The following is a 17,149-nucleotide window of genomic DNA, read 5'->3' on the forward strand; positions in this document are numbered from 1 at the left end:
ACCCCATTCCCCCCGCCCCAAAAGTGTCAGCCCTCCCTGCTGACACTCTGACTTGGGCATTACAGCATCCTCAAATCTCCCCCATTCTGAAACTTTAAAGAGATAATAACACACAAAATTCCACCTCAACTCTACAACTTCTGTAGACACCACTCTCTATTCCATTCCCTTTCCAGCTTCATGTTTATCAAAAGTGTCTATACATTCATTTCCTACCTCTCTTTACTCTTTAACGTCCTGTAATATGGATTCTTTCCTGACCGAAGCCAATGAAATCGCCCTTGATTACAGCAGCAAGAACTTCTCTGAGAGTAACCCAATAGTCCCCCTTCAGTTTCTACTTTGACTTGTCTGCAGTATCTTACACTTTGATAATTCCACTTTTTTAAATCATATTTCATTTGTTTTGATTGTGCACTCACTTCTTCTCATCCTACTTCATTCCTTTTCATTCTGGTGTGGGGAATCCTCTTACTACCCATCCCTAGATACTGGGATGTTTCCATTTCATCCCCCTTTCATCTCACTCTGTACACGCCTTCTGATAATCTCATCTCTTCTCGTGACTTTAGTTATTTACTTACATGTTAAATATTGCCAAATGTGTATCTTCATCCCTGAGCTTTCCTCTGAATGGCAGAACCATCTATCTATCTTTCTACTGGACATCTTCATATGAATATGCCATAGGGATCTCAAGTTCAAAGTACTCAAAAACAATTCAACATACTATCCTCTACACTGGCTCCTGTTTTTTTTTTAGTTACTCTATTTAAATAAATGGTACCACTAAAACAAAAATCTGGGTGCAACTGGAAGCCTGCCTCTACAACCAACATCACACATTCCCCTCTGGCCACAGAATCCTGCCCAGGGAATTTCTCTACCTGACCCTAACCCTCAAGCCCCTAATATCTGTACTCAAGCCCACCTGACTGACGCTTGAGACACCCATTCCCTAACACCACCAAATCACTACCATCAGCCACCTGTATAATCATTACCCATCTAATTCTCCATAGGCTACATCAGCCTCAGATTTAGACTGTGTGAATACTCAATGTGTATGTGTACTTTCTGTTTTCATTTTTCTTGTTTTTTTCCCCCTCGGATTATTTAAAATCTCCTTGCTGGTGGGATATTTTCTAGTCCCCTAGAAAGGGACCACAGCATCCAGAAATCCTAGATGTGGAGAGGCAAGGAAAAAAAATTCAAGTTCACAAGCTTTTACTTCAAATGACGTGTTTACGTATCTAGGGCCCCTTGTGTCACATGAGTTCAAATGGGGTAAAACCCACTCACCAACTCTTTTGCATTGTGGCATCTGCACAGCAGCACCCAGCAGAACCGGCCTTGGAATGTCCCTACAAGCCAGGGGCCCCTGAACTGGCTTGTTGACATCCTTGTTGATGGCAATGAAAGCTGTGTGGGAGCTTATGACTCCACAGTCAATGCTGACTTTCAGCACATCTTTTTTAGTTTTTGCTGGAGTCTCCCCGAAGCCTATGTCCATGCTCTGGAGAAAGGCCTTGGCAGCAAGGCGGTGAATAGTGAAGCTAGAAGAAAAGAACCCCTGTGACTTAGAGAAGAGCACACACATACCAGTTCCTCAGGGCCCTCAAAAGTTAGCCTTGGCAAAGGGATGAAAAAGCCAGATAAAGGGAGAGAGAAGACTTGAATGGGTCGGAAAGGAGAAGTGTTTGTAGGGACACAATTGAGGCCCAAATTAAGAGAGAGAAGTCAACCCTCAAGGATGGCAGAGACCCCCCCCCCAAAAAAAAATAAATAAATAAAACAGTGAAGGAAAACTGGATTCTCACTTGTCATCAAGCTTGGGTTGTAGGGAAAATGTCACCTTATTCTCACAACTCTTGCCCTGGAGTGTGTAGTTGAGGCAAACTTCTCCTGTTCCCTCTTCTGGCTGCAAAGTAGAGAAGAGTAGACGTGATGGAAGGGAGAGGTCACCAAGAGAAAGGTCACAACTGGGGCCCCTCCCAACCCAACACATTAAAATTTCTGACTAGGACCCAGGTAGCTCAGGAAATCAGAAACTGAAATCATGGAGAAGGGGGTAGGTGGGCTCCACCCGACAAGTGTGATCATTTGATGAGACTCCACCAGTTTTAAGAAAATTGTCCAGAGCAGAGGTCGGGGCCGTAACTACCCTGACTAGAGGAACAAACAAGAATTGGAACTCACCGGCATGGTCCCAGTCAACTGGGCATAGACAATTAACCTCTGACCCTTATAGAGGACAGTCTGTTCTGGTGAAAGTGTTTTAGCAGACAGACCACGAGGCAAATCCCAGTTCACAGAAACATCCTCTACTGCGGGCTGTAGAGCGTGTTTCAGGGCCCTAAGTGCCTGGTGGAAGACAGAGAACAGACTAAGCAAAAAAATAATAACGGCAATAATAACTACTATCAGCTGAATACTTATTATGCACCAGGTGCTATGCAACACTGTATATGTTATGCCTATTCCATAATATTGTCCTAGGAGGCGGTAGGGGTAAGGGAGGATAAAGTAAAGGATGGCAGCACCCCGGAAAGAGGAACTTACAAACATAAGCAGAGGAAGAAGATGCCTTCCCTTGTGTGCACTGATCAAATGGGAATATGAATTGACTGCCTCTGCCAATCTACCAGACATACTATATTTCATCCTTCTTGTTCTCTTCGTCTCATTTGCATGGAGGATAGGATAGAGCACCAAAGTGTTCCTTGAGCAAGCATCTAGAATCCGGATCATGACGGTCACAATCCTTGGTTTCTTTCTGGTCTTATTTTATTTATTTATTTTTTTTAATTTTTTTTTTTTTCAACGTTTATTTATTTTTGGGACAGAGAGAGACAGAGCATGAACGGGGGAGGGGCAGAGAGAGAGGGAGACACAGAATCGGAAACAGGCTCCAGGCTCCGAGCCATCAGCCCAGAGCCTGACGTGGGGCTCGAACTCACGGACCGTGAGATCGTAACCTGGCTGAAGTCGGACGCTTAACCGACTGCGCCACCCAGGCGCCCCTCTTTCTGGTCTTAAACACAAAGCCCTGAACTCCTCTGGCATCTTGTCTCTGGGCTTCCAACTACTAGGACCAGATGCCACTTCTCCAGAAACTGCAGTAGGCCCCATTTACATCAGGTCAAAAGGAGCCCCACTATGTATTATAGCCCAAGGCGTTATGGATATAAGAAAATGAATTCTGGCGTCAAGATGTTGCCTCTGCCCTTGCGGCAGTGTCTCCCCCCGACCCCCGCTCCACACTCCCTCTGGATTACAAGGCCCTCTGAACACAAGGCCTGTCCTCACCTTGGCCTGCATCCTGTCCTTGCCTGTGATAAATTCTGAAGTGCCACCTCCTACCCGGGCAATGCCTTTTATGAGGCTGGTGGAGGCTCCTTCTCCAATCCCAAAGGAGAAACATCTGCAATTGTACAAGGATGAGAGGTTAGAGACAGACACTACAGGGGGAAATTATAAATTAACACATAATAGTCAAAAATACATAAAGAGATAAATAGCTAGTCTAGTTCCTTGACCCAAATCAGGAGACCAAATGCCTTAATGATGCAATTTATTTTTTTTTAATTTTTTTTTTAACGTTTATTTATTTTTGAGACAGAGAGAGACAGAGCATGAATGGGGGAGGGGCAGAGAGAGAGGGAGACACAGAATCTGAAGCAGGCTCCAGGCTCTGAGCTGTCAGCCCAGAGCCCAACGCAGGGCTCAAACCCACGAACTGCGAGATCATGACCTGAGCCGAAGTCGACCGCCCAACCGACTGAGCCACCCAGGAGCCCCTAATGATGCAATTTAATCATCACAAGACTCCTAAGAGGCAGACTTATGCTTCATTTTGCAGATAAGAAACTGAAGGCCAACAAATTGAAGAAATATGCCCAAGATCACACACCTACCAAATGGTAGAGATGACATTTGAGCACTGGTCTATGTGACCGTAAGATCCCCCTGGCAAAACAATATATATTACGCTGATCCTAGAAGGAGAAAAAAAAAAACCTTCGGACCATATCCTCATCAATTATCTTAATAATAAATCCAAAGAACGGTAGGGGAAAGTGGGAGAGGTAAGATCAAATAGACACTATCATCAGCGCCTTGCTAACATTGTACTAGAGCCATATCTGCCCTGGCAAGACCAGTCCTAGGGTGGGAAAGGGTACCTCCTGCTCTTCTAGCTGGAGAGTTCTCTCCCTGCCATAATCCATGTGCACTAAATAGCTTTTTAATTACAATTTGGCTTCCCAACTAAACTGCCTATTAGTGGCAACACTAATATAAGCATTTTTAGAAGGCATGACAAGGAGACGTCTCATTGTAAATTAATGCACTGAAATTTTGGCTTATGCATCAGTCTCTTTTGAATTGGGTTAGTGTGAGTCATCATCCCCAATTCTAGTGACATCATAACATTCTGAACTTGTAGGGCTAAGAACCAGACTTCTAATTAGAGTGACCGACCTGTGACAATGCCCCTAGAGACCACAGCCTGCCAGCATCTTGATATTATCATCTTTAAATTTCCAGTGTGGCATTGCAACAGTAGCCTACATTCCTTATGGCTTATGAAGGGCTTTTATGTGCATGTTTAAGTGTTGTATGTGTAAAACTAAAGCTAAACAATAGTTATGGATGGCTAACAACATGCCTAGGACTTACTTAAGTGCTTCCTATGGGTGACAATAATGATAGTAATTACAATAATGGCGACAATTTATCTAGCACATGTTGTATGTGAAGCACAGTTCCTAATTCTTTACTTAGGTATACCCTTTTAACCCTCACAGCAAACCCATAAGAAAAATACTGCTATTGTCTTTATTTTCAAATGAGTAAACTGAGATAGGGAGCTTAGCTGATTTATCCAAACAGCTAGCAAGCAGGTGAAATGGAACTTAAATATACGATATGGACCTAAAGGAGAACACCATAGGACAGTACTGCTCGCGGCAAAGCTAAAGTTGTTTCAGCCAGTAGAGAACTGGAAAAGCTGTATACAATATTCTTAACCATCTTTTTGAAAACATCAAATGGCTTCAAAGACAATAGGAATGTATGGGCCATGACCTGGGAGAGGAGAGAGGCCAAGAGAGATGGGACTGGTATCTGGTTACCTGTTACCCTTGAAGATAGTGCCAAGTACAAAACAGATGGCTCGAAAGACTGAAAAACTAAGCGGTTTCAGACTTGGACTTTCCAAAGAGAAGTTGCCCTTACAGACACCTCAGGGCTTTTTTTTAACACAACCCTGCAGAACTACTCCCCAGAGGTAGAGATGAATCTGAAAGGAACCAGCCGTCAAATGTCTGAAGCTCATTTGGCTCTAATTGGACTAGGATGCTCTGCTTCTAGTCTCCCAACCTGTCAGAAGGAAAGAGTCAATCCTCGCAGAGGGAAGAGAACATCATCTAGAGGCTCAGAGGAGTTCTAGAACTCTTCATATAGAATATCTGACACCTAACAAAAGAATAGAAAATCCCCAAATATTGGGGAATTACACGATACTTCTGAATAATTTAGGCTTTAAAAAGTTGCAATGATACTACTCTTACGTGGATGCCAATGGAAAATGACAGATCCCAATTAGGATTCAGATATATATGTTTAAATGTATACATCTAAATGCATGCATTAGAAAAGAAAAGTCTAAAACTCAACTGCCTGAGCATCCATCCCCAGATGTTAGAAAAAGAACAGCCAATAAACCCAAAGAATTTAAAGGGAAATGAAAATAATAAAGATTGGAGTGACATTATTGATAGAAAAAACTACCACACAATAGAGAGGGTTAAAAAAAAACACCTCAAAAGTGCTCTGAAAGGATTATTAAAATTGACAAACATTTAGGGCAAGGAAAAAAAACAAAGAAGACACAAATACCCAACATCAGGAATGAAAAGGTAATATATCACAGATTCTACAAAATTTAACAACAGCATAAGGCAATATAGCATAAGAGAATTTTATCCAAAGACATTTAAAATTCAGATAAAATATACAAATTCCCATAAAAAGCAAAAATGTATAAAAGTAGGAATAGTGCATTTCAAAAAAAAAAAAGATATTTAAAAAATTTCCCACAAAAAAGGCCTCCTGACAACTTCTAGTAAACATTTAATAAAGAGGGGTGCCTGGGTGGTACAGTCGGTTAAGCGTCTGACTCTTGATTTTAGGTCAGTCATGATCAATGGGTTTGAGCCCCGCATTGGGCTTTGCACTGACAGTATGGCGTCTGCTTGGGATTCTCCTTCTCTCTCCCTCTCTCTCTGCCAAAGCAAATAAATAAACTTAAAAAATTGTTTTTTAAAAACATTTAAAAAAGAAAATCTTTCAGATAATAGAAAAATAGACAATTTTAGCTCATTTTCTGATGCTAGAATAACAATGACATCAAAACCTGACAAGAATAGTATAAGAAAATATATGTTGACGTTTCTCATGAAAATATATGTAAAAATCCTAAAGTTGAAAAAAAAATCCTGAAGTTACCAGACAACTGAATCCAAAAATACATAAAAAAAAGTTAATAGATCACAACTAATTTGGGTTTATTTCAGAAAGGCAAGGTTGGTCTAATACTAGTCATTATAAGTCACACATGAAAAGAAAAAAAGGATAAAATCAAACACTCATCTCAACAGATACATAAAATGCATTTGATGTAATTCAACAATCATTCATGGTTTTTGTTAGAAAAAAAAGAAAGAAAAAATAACTCTCAAAATAAATAAAATTTCCTTAATCTGATGGTATGTACAAAAAAACCTATAGCCAACAATCATACTTATTGATGCAGTGTTGAACATGTTCCCTCTGAAGTCCAAAACAAGGAAAGAATGCCAGCTATGACCACATCTATTCAGGTTTATACTAAAGTTCTTTTCCATGGCAAAAGGGAAGGGAAGAAAAATAAAATCTATAAGAATCTGCAAATATACTATTAGAATTCATATTTAAATAAGGCAAAGTCACTGAAAGTAACTGAATAAGTCACTGAATAAAAGCTATTATAATCAATTTCTATTTAGAAATAAATGCCCAGTAAATAAAATGATTTTAAAAATACTATTTAAAATAGTATCTAGGGCACCTGGGTGGTTCAGTCAGTTAAGTGTTCAACTCTGGATTTCAGCTTAGGTCATGATCTCACAGTTTGTGGGATCGAGGCCCATGTCTGGATCTTTGCTGGCCGTGTGGGGCCTGCTTGGGATTCTCTCTCCCCTTCTCTCTCTCTGCCCCTGCCCTCCCCTCAAAATAAATAAATAAACATTTAAAATTCAAAAGAGTATCAAACATTTAGGGAAAAATCTAATAACAAACGCATGAATACCTCTACACAGAGAATTATAAAACATTACAGAGAGATTTTGTATGTATTGTTGGATTAAGGAAATGAGCACATTTACTAATTTTATGGGAAACCAGGTTTGTCACCATAGAGGAAAAGAGGCACAAATATGGAATAGAAGAAAAAAGAGAAAGAATGTTATGTTATTACCTTGGACGTAGGGGTATCAGTTAAAACAAATTCTTTTAATAGTTGCTAGTTCAGTCTGCCAAAAATGGCTACAATCAAGAACAGCCCCGTAACAGAGTTATGCCTAATACTCAAATATTGACCTCTATTTGTCATTTTCACTGAAAGAAACTAGGCTTCTTGTAGAAATAACTGGCGATAGGGATGGAAAAGTATAGATGAGTCTGTACTCTTTTATAAGAAAGAAAGGAAATATTCAAACACCACAGAGACACATGAAAAAGACATAGGAACAAGTGAAACGCAGCTCCCACTGGCCAAAACTGGAATTTTTGAAAATCTAAATGAAAACTGAAAATAATGAACCTTAAAAAATTGAAAAACAATCCAAAATTTTGGAAGAATCCCAAAGTCTATATTCGCACAACAAAAGGAAGGGAGGGAGGGAGGGAGGGAGGGGGAAGGAAAATCTTTTTTTTTTTTTTTTATGTTTATTTATTTTTGAGAGAGCACAAGAAGGGGAGGGGCAGAGAGAGGGCAACAGAGGATCCGAAGCAGCCTCTGCACTGAGAGCAGTGAGTCTGATGTGGGGCTCAAACTCATGAACTGCAAGATCATGACCTGAGCTGAAGCTGGATGCTCAACCGATTGAGCCACCCAGGCACCCCAAGAAACTCTTCTTTACAGTAAGATGCCAACTAATCTGGAAAAGTTAACAGAACTTAAAAATCACCATTTGCAACCACTGACAGTAATAACATTTGGGTAATAATCATCAATGAATGCTGGATCTACAGAGTAAACATCTGTTGAGAACAAGATGTTTACAAAATTTCCAAGTTTTCCATCAGATACCACCTTTTAACGAAGTGGTCAAACCTATCAGCAGACTCAATGTTACTTTTGGAATATTTCTTCCCAAAATATTTAATATTAACCTAAGCGTGAATTTAAGTAATCAAACACAAACATAAATTGAGTCTCTACAAAAATAACTAGATAGTCCTCTTTAAAAATATCCGTGTCATGAAAAATAATGAAAGGCTGAGGATCTCTCCCGGAGTAAAGAAGATTAAGGAAACATAACAATGAAATAAAATGTTTGGTCTTAGATTTCCTCTGGGAACAAAAGCAAAGACAAACAAAGAAAAATCTGTAAAGGACAGTATTAGAAAGCTTGGCAAATATGGCCTGTATTTAGATAGTATCATCTCAACATTAGATATCCTGAGTTTAATAGTTTCATTGTGGTTATTCATCAGGATGTCCCTGTTCTTAGAAGATAAGGTGCGTTATTATTTGCATATGAAGAATTACAGTATCTGTGGTTTGCTCTCAAATATTTCAGACAAAAAATAGGTGAGGCAAATGTGCTAAAACACGGACCTCTGGTAGAAGGGTATATGAGTGTCTATTGTTCTATTCTTCCAACTTCTCTACAGGTTTCAATTTTTAAATAAAATATTGGAAACACACATTCAGAAGAATCAAGAAAGACCTAAATAAATGGATGGACACACCATCTAAATAGATTAGACTACTCAATATAACAAACACTAACTTGTCCCCAAACTGATCTATAAAATCAATGCAATTCTCTCTCCTTTTTTTAAGTAATCTCTATGCCCAAGATGGGGCTTGAACTCATAACCCCGAGATCAAGAGTCACATGCTCTACTGACTGAGCCAGCCAGGCAGCCCTAAAGTCAATATAATTCTAATCAGTATCTCAACAGTCTCCTTTTTTTGGTAAAAACTGACAAACGAATTCTAAAATACAAATACAAAGAGTCATGAACAGCTGAGACAATCTTTAAAAAAAAAAAAACAAAGTTGAAGACTTACTCTATTGGAAATCAATATTTATCAGAGAGCTACGTAAATTTATCTGGTATAGTACTGGCACATGTCTAGATAAATAGACTAATGGGATGGAACAAAGGATCCAAGAACAATTACTACATGTGTAGATGTTTATCTGTGACAAAAATGACACTGTACATCAGTGAGAACTTTTCAATAAATGGTACAGGGTCAATATGAAATCAACATGAGAAGATAATGAAAATTGGCCCCTACTTCACACAACCCACACACACAAAATCCAGGTGAACTATAGATCTAACTCTCTCTCTCTCTCTCTCTATATATATATATATATATACATACACATATAACTATTATTCTATGGAATACTACACACCAATGAAAATTAACCACGGCTCCATGCAAAATAGGTACGAATATCAACATACTACTGAGGGCTAGAAGTAAAATACACAGAAACAAAAACGTATTGTATAACCCACTTATTTTTATTTGAAAACAAGCAAAAATAATCCATGGTGTTACAGGTCAGGAAAGCTATTTCCTTTGGAGAGGTAAAAGTTGGTACTGATCAACTCTGTGATTCACCCAGCTGTATACTTGTGATTTGTGTAGTTTTGTGTATGTTTTACTTTGATAAAAATGGTTATAGTTTAAAAAAAACTGTCTTGGGGCACCTGGGTGGCTCAGTTGTTTAAGTGTCCAACTTCGGCTCAGGTCATGATCTCACTGCTCGTGAGTTCGAGCCCTACATCGGGCTCTGTGCTGACAGCTCACAGCTTGGAGCCTGGAGCCTGCTTCAGATTCTGTCTCCGTCTCTCTGCCCCTTCCTCACTCACTCTCTGTCTCTTTCTCTCTCAAATATAAATAAAACATTAAAAAAATTTTTTTAAACTGTCTTACTATTCAATTTTTGTTTCCATAATAGACATTATTTAGAAAATGACTTTTATCTTTTACTAGAGAGGGGAAAATGATATAGAAAAAGCTTGTTAGCTAGTAAAACTAAAATTCTTGAATCACTCTCTCCTCTGAAAGGAATGTCAACCCTGGTAGCAATTGGCAGTAAACTACATGTGCCACTACCCGGGTCAGTCACCCAGAACTCACATTCTCTTCCTACCTGTGCCTCAGTCTGTGGTTCCGAACTTCTTTAATTATACTGAACGTGTCAGTAACTTCTCCATCTGTGAAGACAAAAAGCTGTAGATAGAAAGAAGACATTCGTCACATCTCTGTGAAGATCATTTTTTAAGACGCCAGAATTTGCCCTTGGGAAAAATCAACTGTTTCATTCCAGAGACTACAGCCCCTTCAGACGGGTGTGAGGTCCCTAACGTTCCATGGTCACTTGCACCATATTCTCACACGGCTTGTTCGGGACCTGGGATTTTCATCACCTCCCCCTTCTCGTCTCATCTAAAACTTTTGTGGGACTCCACAAAATAACTTCCACCACCCACCGCCCACAGCATGGAGCTAAGGAAAGGAATTCTATTAAACGCTTCTTGTCTCGTCTTATTCTCTTCACTGTATGATAGAAGACTCTGAAATTTATGTCCTATTTTAACAAACCTACAACCAAGCTCAGGGGGATGGATTCTTGAACAGAGATTTCATTCTCTCTGTTGCCTTCTGCTGGCTCTGTTCCAGTTGTTCCTACCTGTAGGGGGTGGCCCGGGATGGAAGGTTCTCTGTAAATGACCTGGAGTGGTGTCAAGATTTCCGTGCCCCCTAGGTCCGCCCGCATGAGTTTAACTCTCCTCAGTGCCTCTTCCATGGTATCCTGAGTGTATTTCACACTATTCCTGAGAAAAACAAACACACCCAGTGATACGATAGCTGCTCAACACCACCCAGTCCCTGAACTGAGTCCCTGAGTTCAAGTCCCTGAACTGAGATACCCCCACTATAAACAACCTCACCTGAAACACCCAATGCCAAAGTCAACTGTGCAAGGAACCCCTCTAACAATCTACTTCTGTCTTTGAAGTTTCCTTTTGGACTCTCTGTAGGCTTTCTAGAAACTTACGGAAAGAATGCCTCGAAGGAAGATCCAAATGCATAGATATTGAAATGACAGTTTACAGGCAAACTCTTCAGCAGCAAAATCAGTGTTTCCTGAAGGAAGAGAGTAAAGGAGACAGTGAGACAGGCTCCTCCCAGACACACAGACCCTCCCAGTGTAATTCTTACAGGGGTGGGCCTTCCCACATTTCATGACTCCAGGCCCTTATATCCCAAGGCTATTCTCAGAGTGGTCATGTTAGACGTAGCTCAGAAGGGGAAAGTTCCAGATGGACCCCAATTTAACTCTTGCGATTCATCCTCCTTTGTGCACGTGACCAGAAAAAGAAAGTAACTAGCTTTACCTTGGCTGCCTCTATGCGCAACTGTGATTTATCCTGTTTACTTATGGGGCACTGCATACTCCCTGAGCAGTCCATGAGGAAGACGAATTCTCCACAGATAGCTGATGGCTCAACTTCTGGGATATTTGGGTAGAAACACACCATCGCAGACGGATCTTTCATCAAACCATCTAATTTGAAAAGATAAGGACACCAGAACATGAAAAGGAACCCAAGAATACCGAAGACCCCAAGAATCGGTGTAGTCAGTTACATAGGGAGCTGAGAAAATCCAAATCTAAAATGCTATTTGCTCTTCATACTGTATATCCTGGCAGAGGGTTTGGGGTGAGTTATAAACATATAAAAGATAGAGAAGCAGAAAAGATATGGAAGAAAAAAAGAAGGTAGAGGTCACAGGTACAACCAATAATTAAAATATATAATTGGATGCTAGTTTCCTAGCAGGGAGGTAATTGAGTGAAATGCCTGAAGTTAAAATGTTCTGGAATCTGCCAGAAGAATCGAGCTAATTTATTGGCAGGGACACCTTCTCTTCAGATTAAATCAATACGAAATTTATTATGTGGGTCCTTGTTTAGGTCTTTAATTATACTTTTGAAATAATGAAGGCTCATGGGCAACTCCTATGTTGGCAGTTTGCAAGAGCTGGAAGTATAAGTGTCATACACACCAAGGAAAGTCCTCTGCTTTGGGGATGAAACATTTAATGATCCCCAGGAAGTGGGATGTGTGTTAGACTCTAACAGCATCATCCAAGCAACACTGTGAAGGAAACCATGGGAGCCTGACCCATCTTACCAGGCTGTCAAAGCTTTGGTTTTATTTTGAGGAACAAGTGAAAACTGATGCAAGAATTGAAATGTTAGTATTGAGACAGAGATGAAGTGAGAATGGCTGGGTGATTAGATCCACTCCAGTTTTACAGTTCAGAGAATATAAGAGGACAAAGAATTAAATTCCCATATCTTACTGTTATAAAGTGATTCCAGGATTTATAGGTTTCAGTACTCAGTAGCCTTGGGATTCAGTACGACTACAGGATGTGGCTCGTTTTAATCTCTTACCCTGGGGATACCCCAATGACCAAACTGGCTTCCAAATGAAATGGGCGCAGCTCATCAAATATTTGCTTGAATGATAGTTCAAGAATAACTTCTAAAAAATCCAAATCGCTGCATACAGAATGGAAGGGTAGCTTTTTTTTTTTTTTTTTAATGGGCAAGGTAAATTCCATTCTATTTAAAGAGGCAGCTTATTGTAGTGGGATTGGCACTGGACTGGTAAATCAGACAATCTGTCGTGACAATGAAACAGGTGCGTATGTTTAATGTTTTTAGAACAATGCCAGATATACAGTATGCACTATCTAGGTATTTCTACTATAATTCCTTTGGCTTGGCTCAAATTATTTTCACCTTTATGAGTCTCTGCTTCCTCATTTTTAAATAAGACATTTCAAGCCCTAGCTCTTCTGCTTGCTGGCCTCAGTTTCTTCATCTGAACAATCCAAGTAGTAATACCTGACTCAAGATCATGTTAAGGGTTCAGTGATACATGTTTAAGGAACTGAATTGAGGCCTTAACTCAGGTTAAGCTCTTAATAACAATTTTGGAAAATTATTTACCAACTTTTTATGCTATTTTTATTAAATTATACATATAACTTTTTAAAAATCATGTTCTTAATATGGTCAAGTATATTCTAAGTTTAAAAAAATATATATATATATATATATATTTTGGGGGGCACCTGGGTGGCTCAGTCAGTTGAGCGTCTGACTCGTGATTTCCGTTCAGGTCATAAACTCACAGTTCCTGGGTTCGAGCCCCACACTGGACTTAGCACTGACAGTGCAGCTGGGGGTTCTCTCTCTCCCTCTCTCTCTGCCTGTCCCCAAATCATGCGTCTCTCTTTCTCAAAATAAATACACTTTAAAATATGTGTATACATATGTACATATGTATGTAAAGTACTTTCATCATGTGGTAGTATGCTTCATTTTGTAGAACTGTCAGTGGGTTTAGTGAGCCAAGCTGCCACTTGTCATTTTCTTCCTTGGATGAATGGGAACAGAGAGTCATCTTGACCAGATATATGATCTAGAAAGTGAGATTTGAGCGGCCCTGCTAGAAGGGGATTCACAAGATCATAAAGGCTTCCCCTGATATCCCGCTCTGGCCCGCAGAGCCCGTCATAGAGAACAGATGAGGAATTCCGCCTAGGGGCCAAGGGAGCTTCTTGGAAGGAAAGGAACTGAGATCCTAATTTATACCTTTGAAGGTTCAGCACTATAAAACTTTCTCTGGTGGATTAGAATAATCCTGACTGAAGACCAGGTCGCTACTGTGGGCGTATTTCATGGGCACCCAAGGGGGAGCCACCAAAGAGAAAGGACAAAAACAGTACAAAAGGACAAAACTAATGTACAAAGACAGGGCATGGAGCTTAGTGGAAGAAGAGCTGGAGCAAATCTGGTTGAGGCTGGGAGCCCCTCTACCGGCTTTAGCATGGACAACTGGCCCAGAGAAAAAATGGTTGAACAAGTGAGGGCAAACTAAGGAGCTCTAAATCGACCTTGGCCAAACATTAACAATGGGAGAGAAGGATGGCCTCTGGAGGACCAACTACAGGAAACTGTCTTCATAGCAGTGTAGTTATAGAGAAGTAAGAACCTAACCCAAGCTACAGCATTGTGACTATGACTGTCCCCAAACATCCTTCCATTCCACCAATGTGAAAAAAGCTTCAGAGGTGGCAGTACCTCCAGTTAGACTTTGGTCCCTGCAATCCAGGGACATGGCTGCCCAGGAAGGCCCAAGACAGCAATAGACTCCTATGGGTTATACCAGTTATAGTTATAAGGAACAGTACACACATGGTAAGGAAAATTTAGAAAATAAGGGAAATTAAAGAAATTAAAAAACTATTAAGAGACTATATCCAGTTTTTAACATACTTAGAAATTAAGATCCTAGGGTGAGATGAAAAATCTATGGAGATGAATGATCAGGCATTATCGGATTTGGAAATCTTTGATAATTTGAAAAGTGAAAATGTCACATCATTATTTTCATTTTATTTTTTCCCCACAAATGAATATTTACTTTTTCATTGAAGTATAATTAACACGCCATGTTATATTAGTTTCAGGTACCCGACATAATTATTCAACAATTCTATACATTATTCAGTGCTCACTACAATAAGTCTATTTGCCATCTGCCACCAAACGTTATTACAATCTTATTGACTATATTTCCTGTGCTCTACTTTTCATCACTGTGACTTACTTATTTGGAAACTGAAAGTTTGTACCTCTTAGTACCATAGATAATAGATAAGGGGATATAGAAAAGAAATAAAATACACCAGAAATAGATAAAAGGGATTCGGAGGTACACATTTCCAGTTATTTTTATTTTATTTTATTTTATTTTATTTTATTTTATTTTATTTTATTTTATTTTTATTTGCACTTGTAGAGACTGATCATTGCCATCTATGTTTGTAAACTAGTTGTGTTTCCTCTTGTGAATTATTTGTCCATGTCCTTGATCTCGTTATCTACTGATTCACTTAAATTTGCCTCTAAGACACAACCACATGATACTCATTGTATCTAACCGTAATGTAAGCTCTTTGAATGTTTTACCTACTACTGGACAGAAGAAAAGTAAAGTGAGGGTAATCTGAGGGAAATTCCAAGACAAGAGTTACCCTTTAGGAGGTAACTACGAAGGGAGAAAGAAAATACCTGGGTTGTTTTTAGGATTCCCCAACTCCACAGCTACACTGGGGGTATGCACCTCCCTGTAGTAAATCAGGAGTTCCACATCTCGATCAAATTTGTGTCCATCAGCCAAGGAAATCTGAGTTTGGGAACAAGCAAAAGAGCCATGTTAGAACTATCACTGCTTGCTGCCTGGGGCTGAGGTCAGAGCTGCGGGCTACAGGCTTCTTCCTTGAGTGAGCATGATCAGCAGCAGGGGCAAGAATGGAGAGAAGGCTCTGGATAAAGAAGGAACAAAGTAGGATTCCCTCTACTTAGTAGGGAAAAGTAAGGAACATTTTGGAAAGACTGAGCGAGGAACAAGGCCAGAACCCAAAGAACAGGGGTGCTGGCAACATTACTTTCTTATGAATTACCTGGGCAGAAGTCTTCTTATCTCCAAGGTACTCAATAGGACTCAAGGGGCAGTTGGACTGGATCGTCTCAATGCCATGCTGGGAACTGACAGTGGCAGTCATGCTGAACGCATAGGGCAAGTCATCCAAAGGGACTATGGGAGTCTTCAAATCAAGGCAACTGTCCTCAGGCGATCCTACAAGAAGTTACCTTAGTTCTGTTTTCCCTTCTCATATTTCTTAGCACCCCTACGACACTTGAGGGGGTTTCCCAAATTATATAACCCACCACCAGTATTCAAAAGGAAAGGATACTCACCAGAGCAACGGTATCGAGGATTCAAGACAGCTGGGAGCACATAGCGCAGGGCCCCATCCGCTTCCAGGGGCAGCTCCTGCACGTACTTCAGGGTGAGTGCCACCTTTGACCCAGGTTGCAAGTTCCCCACATTGCAACAGAAGACGTCCCTGGAGCACTTGTCCTCTTCCAGGAGGAAAGCTTGGTGGCGGTGGCTGATGGCACTCTCATAGATGATGTGGGCCTACGGATAACAGGGAAAGGAAGGTGATACCAAAGGTGGCATGGCTAAATGAAGAGATGAGCGGTACGGAAAACAGAGACTGATGGAGAAGCCCTGTGATTGGTCTTGCCAAGGTCACAGCTCTACTGTGAATGCCTGATGGACTATTCCCCCCAGATGATTTTAGGAAAATAGCAGCTAGAGGGGAATAGCAGAAAGAGCATTCAACATCAGCATTTTTTGTGAAGTTGCATATGCTAGAGATCCTAAGAGTACACATTAAGGAAATAAGAAGGGAGGAGATAATCTACTCATCCCCAGTACCTTCTTCTTATCCTTTAATTCTGCTTTAATTGTCTTCCCATCCACCATGGCCTCAAAGCTGTAGACAGCTGAATCTTCATCCATGGGGAACACAAAGAAGGTCTCCAAAGGAAATTTCTCTTCATTTTCATAGTTTAAGGTAGCAGCCACACCAGCCACAAACTCACGAATGGACAAGGTCACACAGATGCTCTTCAATGGCACTAGAGATAGACCAGAGTTCAAGTGGTGAACAGACTTTACCAGAAGGCCTCCTGCATGCCAGGCATTGGGCTAGATGCCAAAGACACAATGGCAAGTTAGGGTCATGAATCATGCCTACCTGGTTCCTCTTGGCGGGTTAGTAGGCCAGAAGGGCGCACCATGGTGATGCAGGGTTACTGTGGAAAAGACACATCATAAATACAGTGATATGTTGGGGATTATCTATTCAAAGACCAGACCTCATGTGCTCCTGTCTGGCATGAGAATACATTCA

General features: G+C 40.4%; 1 protein-coding gene across 3 annotated transcripts in view; it reads right to left on the bottom strand.

The window, feature by feature from the left end:
* Positions 1-17,149, bottom strand: part of VWA5A (von Willebrand factor A domain containing 5A) — a 36,558-nt gene that overhangs the window by 16,220 nt on the left and 3,189 nt on the right. For all 3 annotated transcript variants that reach the window (XM_086678800.1, XM_086678802.1, XM_086678801.1), the window contains exons 3-15: positions 16,994-17,051; positions 16,672-16,874; positions 16,146-16,368; positions 15,848-16,023; positions 15,456-15,570; positions 11,698-11,867; positions 11,358-11,446; positions 10,989-11,133; positions 10,449-10,528; positions 3,310-3,424; positions 2,200-2,364; positions 1,821-1,921; positions 1,303-1,556 (exon numbers count right to left, since the gene is read on the bottom strand). In XM_086678800.1, coding sequence (XP_086534926.1) covers positions 1,303-1,556; positions 1,821-1,921; positions 2,200-2,364; positions 3,310-3,424; positions 10,449-10,528; positions 10,989-11,133; positions 11,358-11,446; positions 11,698-11,867; positions 15,456-15,570; positions 15,848-16,023; positions 16,146-16,368; positions 16,672-16,874; positions 16,994-17,036 — 1,879 coding nt within the window. In that variant the 5' untranslated portion in view covers positions 17,037-17,051. The remainder of the gene's footprint in view (positions 1-1,302; positions 1,557-1,820; positions 1,922-2,199; positions 2,365-3,309; positions 3,425-10,448; positions 10,529-10,988; positions 11,134-11,357; positions 11,447-11,697; positions 11,868-15,455; positions 15,571-15,847; positions 16,024-16,145; positions 16,369-16,671; positions 16,875-16,993; positions 17,052-17,149) is intronic.

This window comes from Puma concolor, chromosome D1 (genome assembly GCF_028749965.1).
Source record: "Puma concolor isolate L17-30 chromosome D1, mPumCon1.1.hap2, whole genome shotgun sequence".
Classification (NCBI taxonomy): domain Eukaryota; kingdom Metazoa; phylum Chordata; class Mammalia; order Carnivora; family Felidae; genus Puma; species Puma concolor.